The 19852-nt window shown below is 35.9% G+C and overlaps 1 protein-coding gene across 1 annotated transcript; it reads left to right on the forward strand.

Moving 5' to 3' along the window:
- The first annotated feature begins 2976 nt into the window (after positions 1 to 2976).
- On the forward strand, positions 2977 to 17295 carry LOC123552350 (proline-rich protein 5-like). Its single transcript, XM_045341948.2, has 9 exons — positions 2977 to 3133; positions 4485 to 4616; positions 5912 to 5992; positions 6543 to 6591; positions 7176 to 7233; positions 8774 to 8865; positions 9629 to 9704; positions 12037 to 12273; positions 14772 to 17295. Exons 1-9 carry the CDS (start codon positions 3123 to 3125, stop codon positions 14966 to 14968), a joined length of 933 nt encoding a protein of 310 aa, XP_045197883.2. The 5' UTR covers positions 2977 to 3122; the 3' UTR covers positions 14969 to 17295.
- Positions 17296 to 19852: the final 2557 nt, after the last annotated feature.

A 19852-nucleotide genomic window follows, 5' to 3' on the forward strand; every position in this document is an offset into this window, starting at 1 on the left:
TTGAATATTTGAGCCTACATCCCTTTGAAGACCAGATTCTTTCAAGAGATTGGGCCTAAACAATATTGGTGACTCAACACTAGTGAAAACTTTCACAAACTTAATGTGTTTCTTCAAAAAAGTAGTCTGTAATTCCCTGCTTTATGTCATTTGATTGTTATATACATATACCCAATCATTTTTCAGAGCCTCAGTTACTTTAGCAGTGCTTTATTACCTTAATGCCGTGCAACGTTGTATTTGACAAGCACCGCTCCTACTTTGAGGTTGCTCTTCGGTGATATTAGTAAAGATGGAATGCAACTTGTTCGTAATGTCGATAGGCTAGAAATTGTCAATGATTGTATTTTTAAACCTACTTTAAATCTAATTATCACCCTGCATATCTAATCTAGCAAGAGTTAGAAAGACAGTTAGATAGACAGACAGGTACAAGGACAGACATACCGACATATACTTTTATGGTTTTATTTTCAAAATTGCTATTGTTCATTAGATTAATTTCTATAAAGCTCGTAAAAACAAATATATAATGACTGTCTGTGAATCTTAACATATCTAAATATGACTACAATAAAACAGCCTAACATGCTTAAGCATTGATAACATCCACAGTTTTACTGCAATTGAAACAAAGATATTCATTTGACTAGATACAATTCACCCAAGAAAGATATTTAACATGGCTAAAAACTCACATATTTGTATGAATATCGTCTCTGTGAAGTTAGCAGAATAACTCCAGCAGAATAACTGCAGCAGAATAGCAGAATAACTTCAGCAGAATAGCTATTCTACTGGAGTTATTCTGCTGGGATTATCCTGCTAGTCTGCTATACTGCTAACTTCACAGAGACATAAAGATCTTATATTTGCAGAAATATGTTTTTTTTAATATCTTATCGACGAAGATAAAATATGTCAGCGAAGTTTAAAATTAGGTAAATAAGTTTAATTGCTTTTTACTGCATTTTGTAATTAACTCCCTTTAATGTGAAAGTACTTAATATGCTCCGTATCGTTATTATTATATGCGTCCATTGTAAGTGTACTTTGGTTTTATCTGATGAATTAGTTAGTATTTATAAATATAAACATTCGTTTGGAAATGTGTACAAAATTTATCTAATACGTCGTGTATGCAAAGTAAAAGTAAACGTAGCTTTCTTTTTATCATACCGATACTTAAAAATATTGATTTGCAATTTATCATAATTTATTAACGTTGCTGTCGGTTTCAAATATAAATGAGCCGTGCCACGAGAAAACCAACATAGTGGGTATGCGACAAGCATGGATCCAGACCAGCCTGCGCATCCGCGCAGTCTGGTCAGGCTCCATGCTGTTCGCTTTTAAAGCCTATTGGAATTGGAGAAACTATTAGCGAACAGCATGGATCCTGACCAGACTGCGCGGATGCGCAGGCTGGTCTGGATCCATGCTGGTCGCATACCCACTTTGTTGGTTTTCCCGTGGCACGGCTCATATATACATTTGTATAATCTATTATGATGTCATATGAAGACTTGCCTTTAAAACAATATATATGTATTTTCCTGGTGATTGTAACAGTTTGATTATCTTAACGACTTGATTGTAGCGATTATCTTAACGACTTGATTGTTGCGATTATCTTAACGACTTGATTGTAGCGATTATCTTAACGACTTGATTGTTGCGATTATCATATACTCTCTTATTTCATTGTTTAATCAACCCGGATATTTTAGATATGAAACATTTACAAGTAGACATACGAAAGTAAAACCACAGGGATTTGCGAATTTGACCATGTAACTTTGGTGTTCATGTTGCTTCAAAACCCATAATTATGTTTCTTCACGCAGTAGTGTATGGAGCCAGTATTTGTGGCTAAAAGGGTGACTTAACTAAGATAAAGTGCATACTTTGTCCATAACTTAATGCACGCATAATGAAGATTCTGACTAAGCTATTAATGTTTTATTATGAAATTGGCGGTGATGATGATGATGATGATGGTGATGATTTTGAAGATGATTATAAAACTACTGATTATAACAACAAGAGCAACAACAATATTATATCTCTCTAATATATATTCCCTTTACAGTGACGTAGACACTTCTGTGCGTGTCAAGCACACAGATTGTTATTGGAAATAAAAAGGAAATCGGTCCAATAAAAAGGGAAATGAAATGTATCAGTGATGAAAGATCATAGTAGGGGTGTTCAAATTTGCTAACAGCAATGAGGGTTAGAAGGGGTGGGATGTCAGGTGGGAGACTCTTCAGTAGGACTATAGACCCAGGAATAAACTCATAAAAGTCAGTGGTGATAGGAAAGTAGATGATGATGGCGTGATTTTCTTTTTGGACGGATGAGATTGTCTTCTATGGGCATCGTATCTGGGTGATTTGAAATGTTATACAGAAGAGAAAGTCTGGTCTAACACTAACACTATTATAATGAAATAATTTGATTGATTGATTGATTGATTGATTGATTGATTGATTGATTGATTGATTGATTGATTGGTTGGTTGATTGATTTCAGTATATAAGATACATGGTATGGTACAACACAAATTAAAACAAATTTCAAATATCACATATACAATGACTAGGAATTAAAACATATTGAAAGACAATTAAGAATCATTACTAACATAAAATACCAATAACTGTAGAAAAAAAAATGTACCAGGACATGTATTCATATACCCAGGATGACACAAAAAAGATGAATGTGAAACCCCTTATTTCCATTCTGGTCCTGAAAAATAAACTATTAGTAACAATAATTAATAATAAAATTTGATGATGATGATGATGACAAAGCTAATGATGTTTGTGATGATTACTACGACGATGGTGACAAGTAAGATCTAAGGTTATTATAACGCAAGTTTGTTTCCGCATTATTTGAACGTCCTCAAGCCCTGTGGGGAAAATGTTGATATCTACTTAATATACATCAGCTGATTCATGTAACTAATGTGCAAAACAAATTAACACTGTACTTAGATATCCATAAAATTAAATCGATCCATCAAGAGAAGTTACTTTTTATCCTTACTAAACGCCTTATAATTGATTCAATAGGCTACAGAATATATTTGCAGGATTATATTTTAGTTCGGAATGCAGCAATCGTATGTACACATGCTATGCACTTTAATTTTCTTTTGCTATATTTTAAACATAAAATCATAGGAATTTACTGTCGATGTGTTGCTTTTATACATAGATACTGGACTTTATCATTATTCCTCCTGGAGGTCTTAAAAAAGATATATGTTAATTAGCACCAAGCTTTAAGAACTGCCTTTTTACTTTCATATTAATTTTGACATTTGAAAGGTAACTACAGCCTAAGATAATATTACATATTAAGAAAGAGGTTACAATGTGTTTTGTTCCATCAGGTTATACGAGAACATGTCATTTGACATTTGTCTTATATACCAGTACTCAGTGGTTTCACTATATCTATACGAAATCGATCTCAGACTCATTAACAGAGTGAATATAAAACTAGTACAAGTTCATAATTCATTGCTTATAAACTTGCAACATAGGTTTTGCAGGAGGAAGATCACTTTTAAGTTGCCCCTCCTCACTATCCTTTGGAGTTGTAAGCTTCAAACTTGGTAAGGTCTCGGCAATCAATGAAACACAGAAATCGTGAAAACTAGAAGTCTGCTCATGAAAACAGTGTCTGTGCCATAATGTTAGTGAACATGTGCGTTTACCATAGTCACGTTTGTCGCACGATACAGTTGGCTGATACGTCAGATAGATAATGTATTATAGAGCCATTGTTAAATCCTTATTGACTTTTTCATGCCATTATCATTTCAGAATGTTTTAAATTAAGTATATGTCAATACGATAATGTCACTTACCTGGAAACGAAACATGTACTGACACTCTTCAGATATTTGTGTTGGTACCGTAGAAATTATAGTTCGTGAAAAATAAAAGGATGGGTTCTTTTTTTATTTTAATGATTTTATAATAGGCAGTTTTCTTCAGACAATATTTGCAAGCTGGAATCTGTATCTATTTTGAGACAGTTTATGAGTGGAAGGGGCATTTTCTAATTAAAGTCACCTTTTGTTCTAACAAATATTTGCGAAAGAAACTACTCTTTATACATTTTGGTCTAAAGATTGATTTTATCGTAAGGGTTCAATACAAGTAATTATCAGCCGTTATGACAATGTAAGGATGAAAATATATTATATGTTGCTGTGAGCTTCCGTCATGTCTAGCTATGATCAGCTATGATCATATATTTATGTCAGTAAAAATTCGTTCTTGTACATATATATTTATCGTTCTTTAATGAAGTCAACTGATCCATTTTCATTATTACAATATCATAATATTAAAGTTCCTTCTGTCCGTTGTTTTATAGTGTTGAATGTGCATGTGATTCAAAGTTTAACATTTACTATATAGTATTGGCAGGGAATTACATGTACTATTTATTTCTTTCAGACACAGTGCATCGAACATAAAAGGTGCAAGCAAGAACCATATACACAGGGATTCCTTGAACGGACTTGGGCGAAACCTATTCCCACCAAACAGGGCAAGTGATCTTCCACTGAAAAATGCCTGCTTTACCTGGTAAGAACTGGCCCTAAGGTTATAAAGACAAGAAATAAAATGCTATATTGTGATAATGTGCAAACTACCAAACTCTGTTCGGGAACAAACTGGTTTCCAAACAACCTAATGTGTATGTTTTAGCACTTGGGATACCTTGTCAGGCTATATTGACATTTTAAATATGTTATTTTGCTTCAGGAAACATAAAATGTATATCTAATACTGCTAAGGAAAAAAGGTAAGAAAACGTATTGAAAATGTATGACTCTCGTAGATTGTTGGCTTGTTCACATTTCAAAAACGTCTCAGACACCCTGTTTACTCCATTATCATGTTTTATTATACTGCTGAGTTAATAGTTACTGACCTTTTTATCAATAAAATATTTACTGATTATTATCTACTGAGTAGTTTAGGTGTTCAATAGCAATAAGCCGCGGCAAGAAATGTTCTTTAACTTCTTACGGAAGTTTAAATTTTCAATCGCAATTTTCTCACTTCTTCCCTTTAACGTCAAGAAGGAATGACTGAGAAATTTCGTGACATGACAGAGACCTATAGAAAGCATTTATAAACTTCTGTTATTCTCTCCTGATTTTCTACTGCTGAGGGATATACGTATTGTTCCTATAGAAAGTATGCAAGGTCTACACAATGTTTGGGAAATTACTTTATATGAGATTTGCATTAATATAACTTGTGTATTGTGTCAGCCGAAAACACATTACTGGAGAAAATAAGTTTTAAGATTAAAGAAGTCTATAAATAAATGCAATAAGGACCAGCTGATAACATGTACAAATGACGAGTCAATAAGACTTGTTAATTGTTAGCGGTCGTTCCGTGATAGGTAGAGCGGACTGTTAATAGAAGTGGCTGCTAAACAACTATTCATTAACTTCCACTGTGTGCTCTTCCTTCACGGAATTAACATACACTTCACAACTGCTATGAAAATGTAAATGATAGAATATTTGAAAAGGATTGTATGTACTCACTAGTCTGTTATATCGCCATATCTAATTCTTCAATCGGTTATAGGTACACTTCTTTTTAAACGGTATCTGTTACCGCCTTACTGTTATTATTACAATCAACTTAGTGGTAAAAGTTTTAAAGTTTATGATTTTAGTACAACCTGCTTTGACTTGTGGCCGACGTTGTAACAATTTGTGTGTTTTTAACACTAAAATCATTGACAGGATAAGTTTTGTAACTCTTACAACCGTCTCGATTGTAACAAGAACGACAACAAGTGTAACATTTACCGACTGCATTTGGTATTACAGGAAATATTCATTTTCTATTTCAAGCGTGTCAGCGGCTGTAGTCCACTTGTTCCAAAAGAAAAAGTTGCATGAAAACGAACTTACAACGTTGCAAGAAGCTGTTAGGTAAGGGTTAAACTTAAATTGTTGTCAGATTAGAAGACCAGAAACGGTCCTTGATAATTAGTCCTGTAAAATCTTGGAGCACTACAATAGAGCTGACGTAAGTAAAATTGATTATAAGATTTTTTTTAAAAAAAAAACTTGACAAAGATTGATTTTAATTCTCATTTCAAAAGCTTCTCAAGCATTTTAATGTTTTGTACTTTACAGAGAAGCCTTGCTCAGAATCCGTTTTCAGTCTGATGAACCAAACGCTATTTCATAAAAAAAGTTTGAAAAAATCTCGAGAAGATTTCACTTTTATATTTAACCAGTCTTTTTATAGCCTGTCGCTTGTAACAGATCGAAAGGACAACAATATGTAACATTTCTTTTAAAGTTACAGTTACGATCCCTTTCAGGAAACACTGTCAACTGGGTGGCAACATTTTCTTTTCCCAGTGCCCAAACAGTACAGAAATACATATCGTTTACTTTTGCCGTGGTTTTCAGACTACTCGTATATTTCCTATCTGACTGAAATTATTCTCACAACCTTCAAATCATCTTTCAGGAACCTAATGACGACTGAAGCGGCTCCTTTGATCTACGACTACTATAAGGTAAGCACTTATTACTCTTGTCTGTTTAAAAGTGTGACTTTATCTACGAGTAATGGAACGCTTCATATTATCCATTTAGCCTGCTGGCGGCAAGTCATTTTGCCTTTGCGACCAGTGTATACCAAGATCAGCATGTACGTCCTTGCAGGCTGATCATGGTCTGCACTGTTCGCTACTCAGTCAGTAAATCTTCAGTGAACACACCTTTGAATAATAAATGAATGATGGACCGGTCTATTTTAGAAATTTAGCAAGGTAAAGGTTAAGAGGAAAATGATTTCTACACAGCAAGACTTGAGAGAAATTGCACACATTTTAAGTTTGTCCATAAGAACAGCAATTATTGGATTAGATCTTTCAGAGAATAGAAATACCATCTTATAGAATCAGAAAGATACTCTTTGCCACAAACCATATTTCCTGATTTTGTTTGAGGACATACAAACCAATGGCAATATTGTAACAGGACTTTTAAGGAAGCAATCAATGTCTTAAATTTAACAGCATTTCAGGCATCATGAAGTACCTTTCTCTTATTCAATAATGAGAAACAATATTTTTGTGACACGATTGTCTCTTTTCAGGACAAACTAATCAAAAAGGGAATGGTTATATTAAGAGAAAAGATTAAACATGAAACAGGTATAATTATTGTTATTCTGACGTTAATATCCAGTACCTCATGTCACAGTCATTATTGTAATTGCCCATGAAATTACTAGAAGTCATTTTTCAAAAGCTAAGAAAATAGAAATAAGTTGTGGTTATGTATTATAGGAGGATAATAATAATAATAATAATAATAATAAAGCCTTTATTTAACGAGGAAAACTCATTTGACGAAAAACATCAATCTTCCATGAGGCCCTCAAAACAATACATAACATATACATCTAAAATATTTACATGGTACATTGTAACATATAGAAGACAGACAAGTGCATTTAATACCAGTATTTTGTTTATACTATAACTATACGAAGTGCAATATTAGAAATATTAAGTATTATGATTGTGTGTTGTGCCAAGCTATGTATAGTGATTTGAATTGCCCTACTGATGATGCTCTTTTATATGACTTGGTAAGGAATTCCAGATAGTAGCACCAGAATAGGTAAAACTTTTTTTAAATAGTTCAGTTTTCGGTCGAGGAAGGTAAAGCTGCAAATTAGAATCTGACCTCAAAGTTCGAGCATGTATGTCATGTATATCACAGCTAAATGTAAATGAATTTCTGAGGTAAATAGGTGCTTGATCGTTTAGACTTTTGTACATTAAAACTGCTTTTTGAAATATTACCCGCTCCGGAAAAGTCATCCAGTTTAATTCTCGAAATAATTCAGCAGAAGGGGTATCGAAGTCTTTATCAAGAATTAGGCGAGCTGCTCTTTTTTGAAACTTAACAATTTTGTCTTCTAATGAATTAGAACAGCTTCCCCATATTACACAACAGTAATCGAAGTGAGGCAGTATGTAAGAGTTATAGAACATTTTCCTCATATGTACAGAAAGATATACTTTGATGCGAGACAACAGGTATAAAAGTGAAATGCATTTTTTCAAAATATTATCAACATGTGTATTCCAAGACAAATCATTTTCAATAGTAACGCCGAGTAACTTTTCTTTCGTACTGCAGTCTAGAGTTATAAAATCGGCCAATGCTTTCTCAACGAAAACTAACCAATTTTATGCTGCAGAAAATAGATCAGAACACATTGTGTCGGTTTAGGATTCGAGTGAAATCCTCAAACAAAAGTATCAAGGTGAATTAGTTTAGAAATGTTAAAAACAACCAATAACAGCAGAATTTATAATGCATAATATATATGTGAGTTAGTGTATCAACAAGCAAACTTTGTAACTCAACCATAAATACAGGATGGTAGCTATAGCATAAATGTGTGGAGCGCTGAAAATACAAGATACATGTATTGCATTTGAGTTATCCAAAATATTTGTTTAAGGAATCATTTTCATTGGCATTAAAATATAAAAGTATTAATACTCGAGCCAAAAAAAAGATGTGTTCAATATTTTGATAATGAAACTAAAATACCAAATAGCTTTATAACCCGGACCCTGTTGATTTTTTATTATTATTCACCAGCTTAAAAGATAACGACTTGATATGCCACTTGTCTTTAAGCATTCGCTGATACTTATTTTCTTGCTATTTCAGGACAGACGTTGTTAACAAAGTTGGGGGAACAGTGGAATTATTTCTACGGAGAAATCTTGCCGGTGTTGCAAGCACTCTTGTACCCTGTGAAAGTATGTATCCACCTTCTAGAGATTTCCAAAATAATTATTAGAACATAAGGCTGCACTCTTGTACCAAGAAAAAGTAGGCACCAACCATGTGGAAACTAACAAACAATCAAAATAAATACTTAAAGTTACCCAGTTTAAAGATAAAGGAAAGGCGATTCATGCCGGTCACTTTAGAATAGTACTCGCAGGATGGAACAGGAGTGGCTTTAAATAGTTCGGGAAAATATTTTATCTCCAATGCTTTAAAACAATGGGTTGCCAACCCATTATGTTTAACAACAGTCCATCTTACATTTCGGTCAGAGTAAAATGTTAGGAATTGTAGAGTACAGAACTCAGAAACATACATACCTGGCTAGTTCATAATTAACTAAAAAAGACAAAACGACGGGAGAGGGTATTTATACCATGCATATGGAAAGGTAAACAATAAAATGAAAGTTAATTGCTTAAAGCTCGTGAATGACATCACTTTTATATGAGCCGCGCCATGAGAAAACCAACATAGTGGGTGTGCGTCCAGCATGGATCCAGACCAGCCTGCGCATCCGCGCAGTCTGGTCAGGATCCATTCTGTTCGCTTTTAAAGCCTATTGGGATTGGAGAAACTGTTAGCGAACAGCATGGATCCTGACCAGACTGCGCGGATGCGCAGGCTGGTCTGGATCCATGCTGGTCGCAAAGCCACTATGTTGGTTTTCCCATGGCACGGCTCATATATGATATATGACTGTTTATAAAACTTCATTAATTTCCTTTTCAGACGAAAACGTTAACAATAAGGCAAATGACCTTATTAGAGTTTAGAAACATTGTTCTCCTCAAATTACCTGTAAAAGGTATGAATTTCATAGATTTGCTAAATTTTACTATCTATTCTTTTTTTTTACATGTAAAGCTTATCCGTTTGTTGAGGAACTGACAGACAGACAGACATTGAAACAGACAAACAATAATAACTAGAAAATGCTTTTGTAAAAAAAAGCGCATGTCTCCCCCAATGCAAAGTCCTATAGGCAAGAAGTCAATAGGGGTCAGGAGCGAAAGTCAAAGAGACACTGATGGTTGGCTGCAATAGGGATCATCTACTTGGCATGTCCAGTCATCCCGCTAAATTTCAACACTCGTGGCATAGTGGTTCTCAAGTCACTGTTCAGGCTCCTGTGACCTTGACCTTTGATCAAGTGACCTCAAAATAAATAGGGGTCATCTACTCTGCATGTCCAATCATCCTATTAAGTTTCAACATTGTAGGTCAAGTGGTTCTCAAGTTATTTCCAAAAAATGATTTTACATGAACAGGCTACTGTGACCTTGAACTTTAATAGACTGACCCCAAAATCAATAGGAGTCATCTACTCTGCATGTTCAATCATCCTATGAAGTTTCAACATTCTGGTCAAGTGGTTTCAGTTATTGATCGGAACTGGTTATCAATGTTCAGCCCCTATGACCTTGACCTTTAACGGAGTGACCCCAAAAACAATAAGGGTCATTTACTCTGCATGAACAATCATCCTATGAAGTTTCAACATTCTGGGTCGGGAGGTTCTCAAGTTATTGATTGGAAATGGTTTTCCATGTTCAGGCCCCTGTGGCCTTGACCTTTAACAGAGTGACCCTAAAATCGTTAGGGTTCATCTACTCTGCATGACCAATCATCCTACGAAGTTTCATCATTCTGGGTCAAGTGGTTCTCAAGTTACTGACCGGAAATGGTTTTCAATGTTCGGGCCCCTGTGACCTTGACCTTCACAGAGTGACCCCAAATCGTTAGGGGTCATCTACTCTTTATGACCAATCATCCTATTAAGTTTAACATTCTGGGTCAAGTGGTTCTCAAGTTACTGACCGGAAATGGTTTCAATGTTCAGGCCCTGTGACCTTGACCTTTAATGAAGTGACCCCAAAATCGATAGGGGTCATCTACTTTGCATGTACAATCATCCTATGAAGTTTCAACACTCTGGGTCAAGTGGTTCTCTAGTAATTGATCAGAAATGGTTTCAATGTTCAGGCCCCTGTGACCTTGACCTTTGACGGAGTGATCCCATAATCAATAAAGGTCATCTATCTTTATGACCAATCATCCTATCAAGTTTCAACATTCTGGTCAGGTGTTCTCTAGTTATTGATTGGAAATGGTTTTCAATGTTCAGGCCCCTGTGACCTTGACCTTTGACGGAGTGACCCCAAAATCAATAGGGGTCATCTACTCTTCATGGTCAATCATCCTATGAAGTTTCAACATTCTGGATCAAGTGGTTCTTTAGTTATTGATCGGAAATGGTTTTCAATGTGCAGGCCCCTGTGACCTTGACCTTTGACGGAGTGACCCCAAAATCAATAGGGGTCATCTACTCTTCATGACCAATCATCCTATGAAGTTTCAACATTCTGGATCAAGTGGTTCTCTAGTTATTGATCAGAAATGGTTTTCAATGTTCAGGCCCCTGTGACCTTGACCTTTGATGGAGTGACCCCAAAAACAATAGGGGTCGTCTACTCCAGCAGCCCTACAACCTTATGAAGTTTGAAGGTTCTAGGTCAAATGGTTCTCCAGTTATTGCTCGGAAATGAAGTGTGACGTACGGACGGACGGACAGGGCAAAAACAATATGTCTCCTGGGGGAGACATAATTACATCAAGTTATGCACACTACATCATACGTATATATGTTATAATAGGACGTTAAAGTAGTTATTGAGAAATAAAATGATGAAATACCATATAAAATGTGGCTGATAAAATTGTTTTTAGTTATTACATAATCATTTAATTTACATTATCTTCATATAAATACGGAACACAGATTCAATATGCCATTAAATAATTCAGTCTTTACAAAGCAAACGCTGCTTTGAACATGATGTGATTCGTTACTTGTTTCTGCGACAAGAAATTAATCCAGTTGGGAGAAGAGATCTTCTGCTTTGCTCATCAGGGATTTCATATTTTAACAGGAGTCAGATCTTCTTAACATACGATAATTTTAACGGTGGCAAAGAATCTAGCGAAATTCAATATGTTCATAATAAACTTGTACAAAATTTGGGAATGAGATTCATCCTGACAAGAAAGTTTCAAAGGGAGTTTGTATGGGGAAGTTGTGCTTAAGTTTAAGTGTTTTCTTGTATGTATTATAACCTAATACAGTATATTATTTACAGAAGCTTTGCAACAACTGTCGCAATCCGAGCCAACATCACCTGCTATACAACAGATGCTGTTAGTCTTGCACAGTGTTCACGAGTATCCATGCACGCATCAATCTATAGAGTTAGAGAAACTGGTTGCTAGAGTGACCTCCCCTCATTTAGGGATAATGGGATTGTATTCGGGTGGCAGTGAGCCGGAGATCAGAAGTAATTTTAAAGCATCACCAACACTTCCGATACGCGTGAAAAGTATGTAGTAAAGACAATTTATCCCAAGCTTCTTTTACTACTTACTAACACAGGGATCCGTCACATGCTATGATAGAGGGATAAAATTTCTTTTAAATATATTTTTATGAAATTCAAGAAAAAAATCACATATAAGCCATATACATGTATAGAGACAAGGTGCGGGGGTGGTAACATGGTGAATTTCAATTTTTTCACCCACGTTCTTGTACCCCATGCTATCGCGCAAGATTTTGGTAATAGCCGACTCATAACTACTGAACTACACGAGCAAAGGATGATATTAACAGAAAATGTATACTTTTCCCACCTTAAAGCGTACCACAAAGTCGTAAATTATAATTTCCATATGCTGACAGAGCCGTGTTTACAACTTGGACACAATTGCGTAAAGCATTAACACGGTCATGTCCAGATGTAAACTGCAATAAATTGCGGTAGAACTTGGTGAAACAAGTTATCATTCATAAGAATGTTAATAAATACACTAACTACAAACATTTACATACCTCTGAAATCCCTATCGGGGAAGAATACGTGTATTTTTATCATAACTGACAAACATTTCTTCTTTTCCGGTAATGACGCAAGAAAGGTCACATGATCATTTTTTTGTATCGGTCATCCAATCAGAAAACAGGTTTCATCAACAGTTAGACGGCTGTCAACATGGAGAGAAATACAGGAATTTAGAACGAGAAAGACAAAATACACGTATTTTTCCCCGATAGAGCTTTCCGAGGTGTGTAAATGTTTGCAGTTAGTGTATTTATTAACATTCTTATGAATGATAACTTGTTTCACCGCTATTTATTGCAGTTTATACCTGGACATGACCGTGTCAATGCTTTACGCGATCGTGTCGAAGTTGTAAGCATATGGAAATTATAATTTACGACCTTGTGGTACGTTTTAAGGTGGAAAAAGTATACATTTTCTGTTAGTATAATCCTTTGCTCGAGTAGTTCAGTAGATATGAGTCGGCTGTCACCAAACTGTTGCGCGATAACATGGGGTACAAGAACGTGGGTGAAAAAATTGAAATTCACCATGTTACCCCCCTTGTCTCTATATATGGTTTATATGTGAATTGTTTTCTTGAATTTCATTAAAAATATATTTAAAAGAATTTTTACCCCTCTATCATAGCATGTGACGGATCCCTGTGCTTACTAACATATTTTAATGAAAGATAGTTAATGAACGAAAGAACATTTACTAGTGTCAATTAAGTCATAGGAACATGCTGGTGTTCTTGAAACTGGAATGTTTTAGTGTATGTTTCTTTTTGATAGCCACTTCTAAGTTGGCAGGATCTATATTATGTTTTTTGTTGTTGTGTTTTTCAGTTGTAGGATTGTTTAGTTCTTTCTATTTTTGTTCAAACACAATCTTGTATGGCGTTGCCTCGCACTGTTGTTTTTTTTTATGCCCCCGAAAGGAGGCATATAGTTTTTGAACCGTCTGTCCGTCTGTCAGTCTGTCGGTCTGTCAGTCTGTCCGCAATTTTCGTGTCCGGTCCATATCTTTGTCATCGATGGATGGATTTTCAAATAACTTGGCATGAATGTGTACCACAATAAGACGACGTGTCGCGCGCAAGACCCAGGTCCGTAGCTCAAAGGTCAAGGTCACACTTAGACATTAAAGGATAGTGCATTGATGGGCGTGTCCGGTCCATATCTTTGTCATCGATGGATGGATTTTCAAATAACTTGGCATGAATGTGTACCACAGTAAGACGACGTGTCGCGCGAAGACCCAGGTCCGTAGCTCAAAGGTCAAGGTCACACTTAGACGTTAAAGGATAGTGCATTGATGGGCGTGTCCGGTCCATATCTTTGTCATCGATGGATGGATTTTCAAATAACTTGGCATGAATGTGTACCACAGTAAGACGACGTGTCGTGCTCAAGACCCAGGTCCGTAGCTCAAAGGTCAAGAGCACACTTAGACATTAAAGGATAGTGCATTGATGGGCGTGTCCGGTCCATATCTTTGTCAACCATGGATGGATTTTCAAATAACTTGGCATGAATGTGTACCACAGTAAGACGACGTGTGGCGCGCAAGACCCAGGTCCGTAGCTCAAAGGTCAAGGTCACACTTAGACGTTAAAGGTCATTTTTCATGATAGTGCATTGATGGGCGTGTCCGGTCCATATCTTTGTCATTCATGCATGGATTTTAAAATAACTACGCATGAATGTGTGGCACAGTAAGACGACGTGTCGTGCGCAAGACCCAGCTCCGTAGGTCAAAGGTCCTAAACTCTAACATCGACCATAACTACTCATTCAAAGTGCCATCGGGGGCATATGTCATCCTATGGAGACAGCTCTTGTTTAGATTATAAAAATGTTTGATATTATGTAAATATAAGCAGGGCAAAGTAAAAGTGTTTTTCACTGTGAAATGTGTACTATCAACATTATCATTGGTCATGTTACATCTAACGAGACAATGACCCTACTGTTTATTTTCTACTTCTATTACAGAAACCTCTGAAGACACAACTGAATCAGAGGACGAGATAATGCCAGTAGACCAAAGAATAGGGAGAGCAGGTCTCTCTCCGCAGGCACACCGCTTACATCAGAAACGAAGTTCTGAACTACTACATAACCCCCTGCTAGCAGCAGTAAAAGAACAAGACATGGGCCAGACCAGAAGATTTAGTATAGCCACTATCTGACAGACTGCAATCTTACCGCTTTTAAAGAACAAGACATGGGCCAGATCAGAAGATTTACTAGTAGTATAGCCACCACCTGACAGACTACAATCTTACTGCTGTTAAAGAACAGGGCATTGGCCAGACCAGGAGATTTAGTATAGCAATCATCTGACAGCCTGCAATCTTACCGCTGTTAAAGAACAAAACAAGGGCCAGATAGAAGAATTAGTATAGCAACCGCCTGACAGACTGCAATCTTTCCTTTGTTAAAGAATAAAACAAGGGCCAGATCAGAAGATTTGGTATAGCAACCACCTGACAGACTGCTATCTTACCGCTGTTAAATAACAAGACAGTGGTCAGATCAGGAGATTTAGTATAGCCATCACCTGACAGACTGCAATCTTACCGCCGTTAAAGAACAAGACATGGACTATATTAGAAGATGTAGTATAGCAACCACCTAAGAGACTGCAAACTTATCGCTGTTAAAGAACAAGACAGTACCAAAGTAGAAGACATAGTATATGCGCCACCTGACAGGCAACCTTCTTTCCTCTGTTAAAGAATAAGAGTGAACTTGGTCAGGAGATTTGATAGAATTACCACTTGACTGGCAACCATCATGTTGCTGTGTTCCATGCCAAGACAAAGTTGCAAGACGCTGCCAAACCACTCTACTCCCTGATGCAATCTGTCTTTCTGTCTATTAATTCTGATACCAGTGTGTTGTTCAGTTTGTTCCTTTTGAGGGGTTATGATTTAATACAAAACTGGTCAGTTCGGGGAGGCAACATTCGGCTTGGTAAAGAGGTACATGTTCAATGTACATATTTCTTTTTCAAAAGCGAAAGTGTAATCTACAGAAAGTATTTTCTGTGCAATGCACATCTGCTTGTGTCATAAACGGTGAAGATGCTGTAATTGATATTCAGTTACGACATGCTAACTAAATCCACAAAGTAAAAGTACAACTCAAGTGTGTTTTAGTTTCTTAAAGGTAGTCAAGACAATCTCATTGTCGAGATGTCATGGATTTATTTGAGATGTTTTGGTGAGAAACAGCTGAACAAAAAGACGTGATTGAATAATGCAAATTTTACTTCAGTAGTTTCTTGAATGATAACAGACACACACAACAGTACACGTTGTATTGTCAGTAAAATTCTTTATGTTTAGTTCAGTAGTATTATTTGTTATCATATTAATTTGTAATGTCCTTTAATCTTGTTCAGCGACTTAAAATACATCATAAACTAAAAGCTCATTGGGTCTCATTAATTAACTCTGGGTACGACGTACTATAATTCTCCATTTTGTTAAATGTTACCATTGATATGACTCGTGCTGTATCTTTGGCCGTCCAGATGAAAATTTCGCTTTTGTTCAAGAACCACATATAAATCATAAATCACCCTAAAAGTCTCCAGGGACGCTGTCTGCATTTCAATAATATCTTTTATCAGAGTGGCCAACCCACTTGACTTCTGGATACCGTACACATGGAGGAAACGTCTCGATTCAGGTAAAGTTTTGCCTATGTTTTCCTTATTTCTTGATGGATTTTCACTTTTAAGACACAAGTCAAAGACAGCAAAATGAGTGCTTTCCTCCTCACTAAGCATCTGCTATAAATTCTCGGTACTTTTCTCAAACACTTCGTCTAGTTTCTTTTGTATATAACGTCGAAGTGTTTGAGAAAGGTATTGAGAACTGATTGCAAACGTTTCGTGCGGAGGAAATCACTCAATTTGCTGTCTTCGGCGCTCATATGAAAATTCGTCAAGTAATAAGTGTACAATATCCATAAGTCACGTGAGTTGGCCACCGTGTTTTCTCTGGTATAAAGAATAATCGTAACTACTAACCGTATACGTCCATGCATTGTAACCTAAATCGACATAGGAATATCGTTTATTTACATGTTATCGTATTCTACGTAAACTGATATTTTATGAGTAAATCATCTGAAATGAAAACAATTACTGAACATGTATATGTATATGTGAACAAACGTTATTGTTTGAAATCGTTTAAAAATGGATAAAATTAAAGGATAAACAATATATATGGGCCATTCCATGAGAAAACCTGTATTAGTGACATGATATAATTATTGTATAATAAGTAAATTAGAATAGAGGAAAATCATAGTTTTTCCTGTCTTCATGTAGAAACTATAAACTAGTATATTGTAATTCAGTTTTCTAAAACAAATCAAATTCTACAACAATTTATAAATAAATGTTTCCCAAATTCCAGAACACTTATGCACCATTCCAAAACACTTACTCACCAACAGAATACAGAAATTTACAGAGAAAAGGTCCGTGATGAAACCAAAAAATAAACGATAAAGCTATTTTTCAGTATAATCGTTTTAAACGGTCCCTAATTATTCAAATGTACGAATGTAAGTAAGTGATTTGCATAATTTGTCGCATAAATAACATTATATATACACGCCATGTACGACGACGTCATGCTGCTTTTACGACGTTCTTGACATCACGTCTCTAAATGCGTTTGGTGACTTACTAACAAGCATTGAAACTTTTGAAATAATGAAGATAATTTCTTCAAAGTTTCATATTTGAAAGGTAAAAGAATGTTCTTCATGAATATTTTGTTATTTCAGTTTTACTTTTTGTCATTAATACAGGTTTGGTCATTGAACGGCCCATACACGTATCAAAACGAAGAAGTATCAAAACCAGAATTCAGATACAAAGAAATAATATCATTCACTGATACAGTTTAATAGTCTTTAAAATGCACAATATCATTAAAATATTTTTTTAAGAATGATTTCAAAAACTAGAATTGTTAAAATAAACGCATTAATTCTTTGACTGTATAGTGAATAAGCTGGCAATATCCAAATTCCGCAGTGACATGACTAGTATGTTTTTCAATGAGTGGTTGAATTTAATACTTACATGAAAGGTAAGATGTCATTTTTACACTACAGATTGAAAGATACAAAATATGTTGAATGCCATGAACTTCAACCACAACAATACCGAAGAAGGGAACACTGGGATTCAAACTTCAAAATGTAATGTAGAGTGAAATTTTCAGTGCATAACAGACGACATTGAAGACAAACCTGAGGCATATAAATGCTTTTAAAACTTGTCTGAAATAATTAAAATCTAATGAGATTCTTTGGAAGCATACAACGTAAGTCAGCAGACTGATAGCAGACTAGGTTTGATTGAGCCTGTTCACCAGAGGTAATGAAATTAGCAACACCCTCAGACTTTAGTAGAATCCTATTTCACAGATACCAGTGAATGAACTACATGATCCCAAAGGACTAGAACACACTGAGTCTAGGTAAGGGCGGACCTTTTACGTCCGCCATACGGCGCTATAATAACATTTATCAGAAGATCAGAAAGTAACCAAGCAAAATCAAGGAAGTCTATTCATGAGAGGTACTGAAAGTTGCATCACTCACCACGCCTCCCTAGCACCGGCTTATGCGGAAAGCTATTAAACTTAAACATTGGATGGAATCCATTATTCCAAAGATTCAGAAAATATAAAAATACTGAGTCAAGGTAGAGAGAGATTTTTTTAAATACTATTGTTTTGATAGTTATTAAGATATATGAAGATTCTACGGAAACATGGAACGCAACAAAGCTGATATTCTATCATCCGATCTTTTGAATTTCTCACAGAGTACATCAGATGCAGAAACTCTCATTATACAACTTTAATTGACAATCATGCGCCTTTGTGTTCCAAAACCATCACATTAAGACCATCTTGTCCCTGGTTCTCGGAGGAGTTCGACGACGCCAAACATTTGAAACGTAAACTAGAACGTAAATGGCAGACTTCAGGACTCACCGTTGACCACTTAGTGTATAGGAACCAATGCACAGTCGTTAACAAACTGTTGAAAAAGGCAAGAACTGATTATTACTCAGAGAAAGTAGAATCAAGTGAACGAGACCAAAAACGTTTGTTCAAAATAACGAAACATTTATTGAACGGTCCAAGTGAAGCTGCACTTCCATCAGGCAAGAACCCAGAAGTACTAGCACAGGAGTTCAGCGATTTCTTCATAGATAAAATAGAAAAAATCAGAACTAATATTGCATTCCAGGATCAGAGTGAATCAGTAACTCCATAAGACGGACGCATAGCACTATGTGATACCGCGCGTTTGGCTAGTTTCAGTCCAGCAACAGAGGAGGAGGTGAAAAAGCTTGTTCAACAGTCAGCTAATAAGTCATCTGAATTAGACCCTATTCCTACATGGCTCTTGAAATCTTGTATAAACGAACTCCTCCCAATATTGACGAAAATTGTTAACATCTCTCTAGAATGTGCAATCGTGCCAGAATCATTTAAAACATCACGAATAAGACCATTGTTAAAAAAGCCAAGTCTTGACCAAAACACACTCAAGAATTACAGACCTGTTTCCAATCTGCCATTCCTCTCGAAAATCCTTGAAAAAGTGGTAAACAGAAGAATTGAGGAACATTTGACAAAAACCATCAATTACATGAAATAAACCAGTCAGCATACAGAAAATTTCGTTCAACTGAAACCGCATTGTTAAAAGTTCAGAACGACATTCTCGAATTCCTAGACAAAGGTGACGTCACAGTACTTGTGGTGTTGGACCTGTCGGCTGCATTTGACACCATTGACCATAACACCCTTCCTCACAGACTCGAATTTAACTTTGGATTCGCCGAAAAAAACCTTCAATGGGTGGCATCATACCTAACAGACCGCTACCAAACAGTATGCATCGATGGCAAACTCTCTGAACCAGTCCTTATGAAATTCAGTGTTCCTCAAGGATCTGTTCTGGGCCCAAAATTCTACACGATGTACACAAAGCCAGTCGGGTCCATCTGTAGAAACCACGGTCTA

Source organism: Mercenaria mercenaria, chromosome 4 (genome assembly GCF_021730395.1).
Source record: "Mercenaria mercenaria strain notata chromosome 4, MADL_Memer_1, whole genome shotgun sequence".
In the NCBI taxonomy this organism is placed as follows: domain Eukaryota; kingdom Metazoa; phylum Mollusca; class Bivalvia; order Venerida; family Veneridae; genus Mercenaria; species Mercenaria mercenaria.

Bases quoted from the DNA above. Each gene is read 5' to 3' on its own strand.
- LOC123552350 (XM_045341948.2), top strand. The intron at 4,617-5,911 runs GTAAGAACTGGC...TTCTATTTCAAG, and splicing joins AAAAATGCCTGCTTTACCTG to CGTGTCAGCGGCTGTAGTCC. The intron at 12,274-14,771 runs GTATGTAGTAAA...CTTCTATTACAG, and splicing joins ACTTCCGATACGCGTGAAAA to AAACCTCTGAAGACACAACT.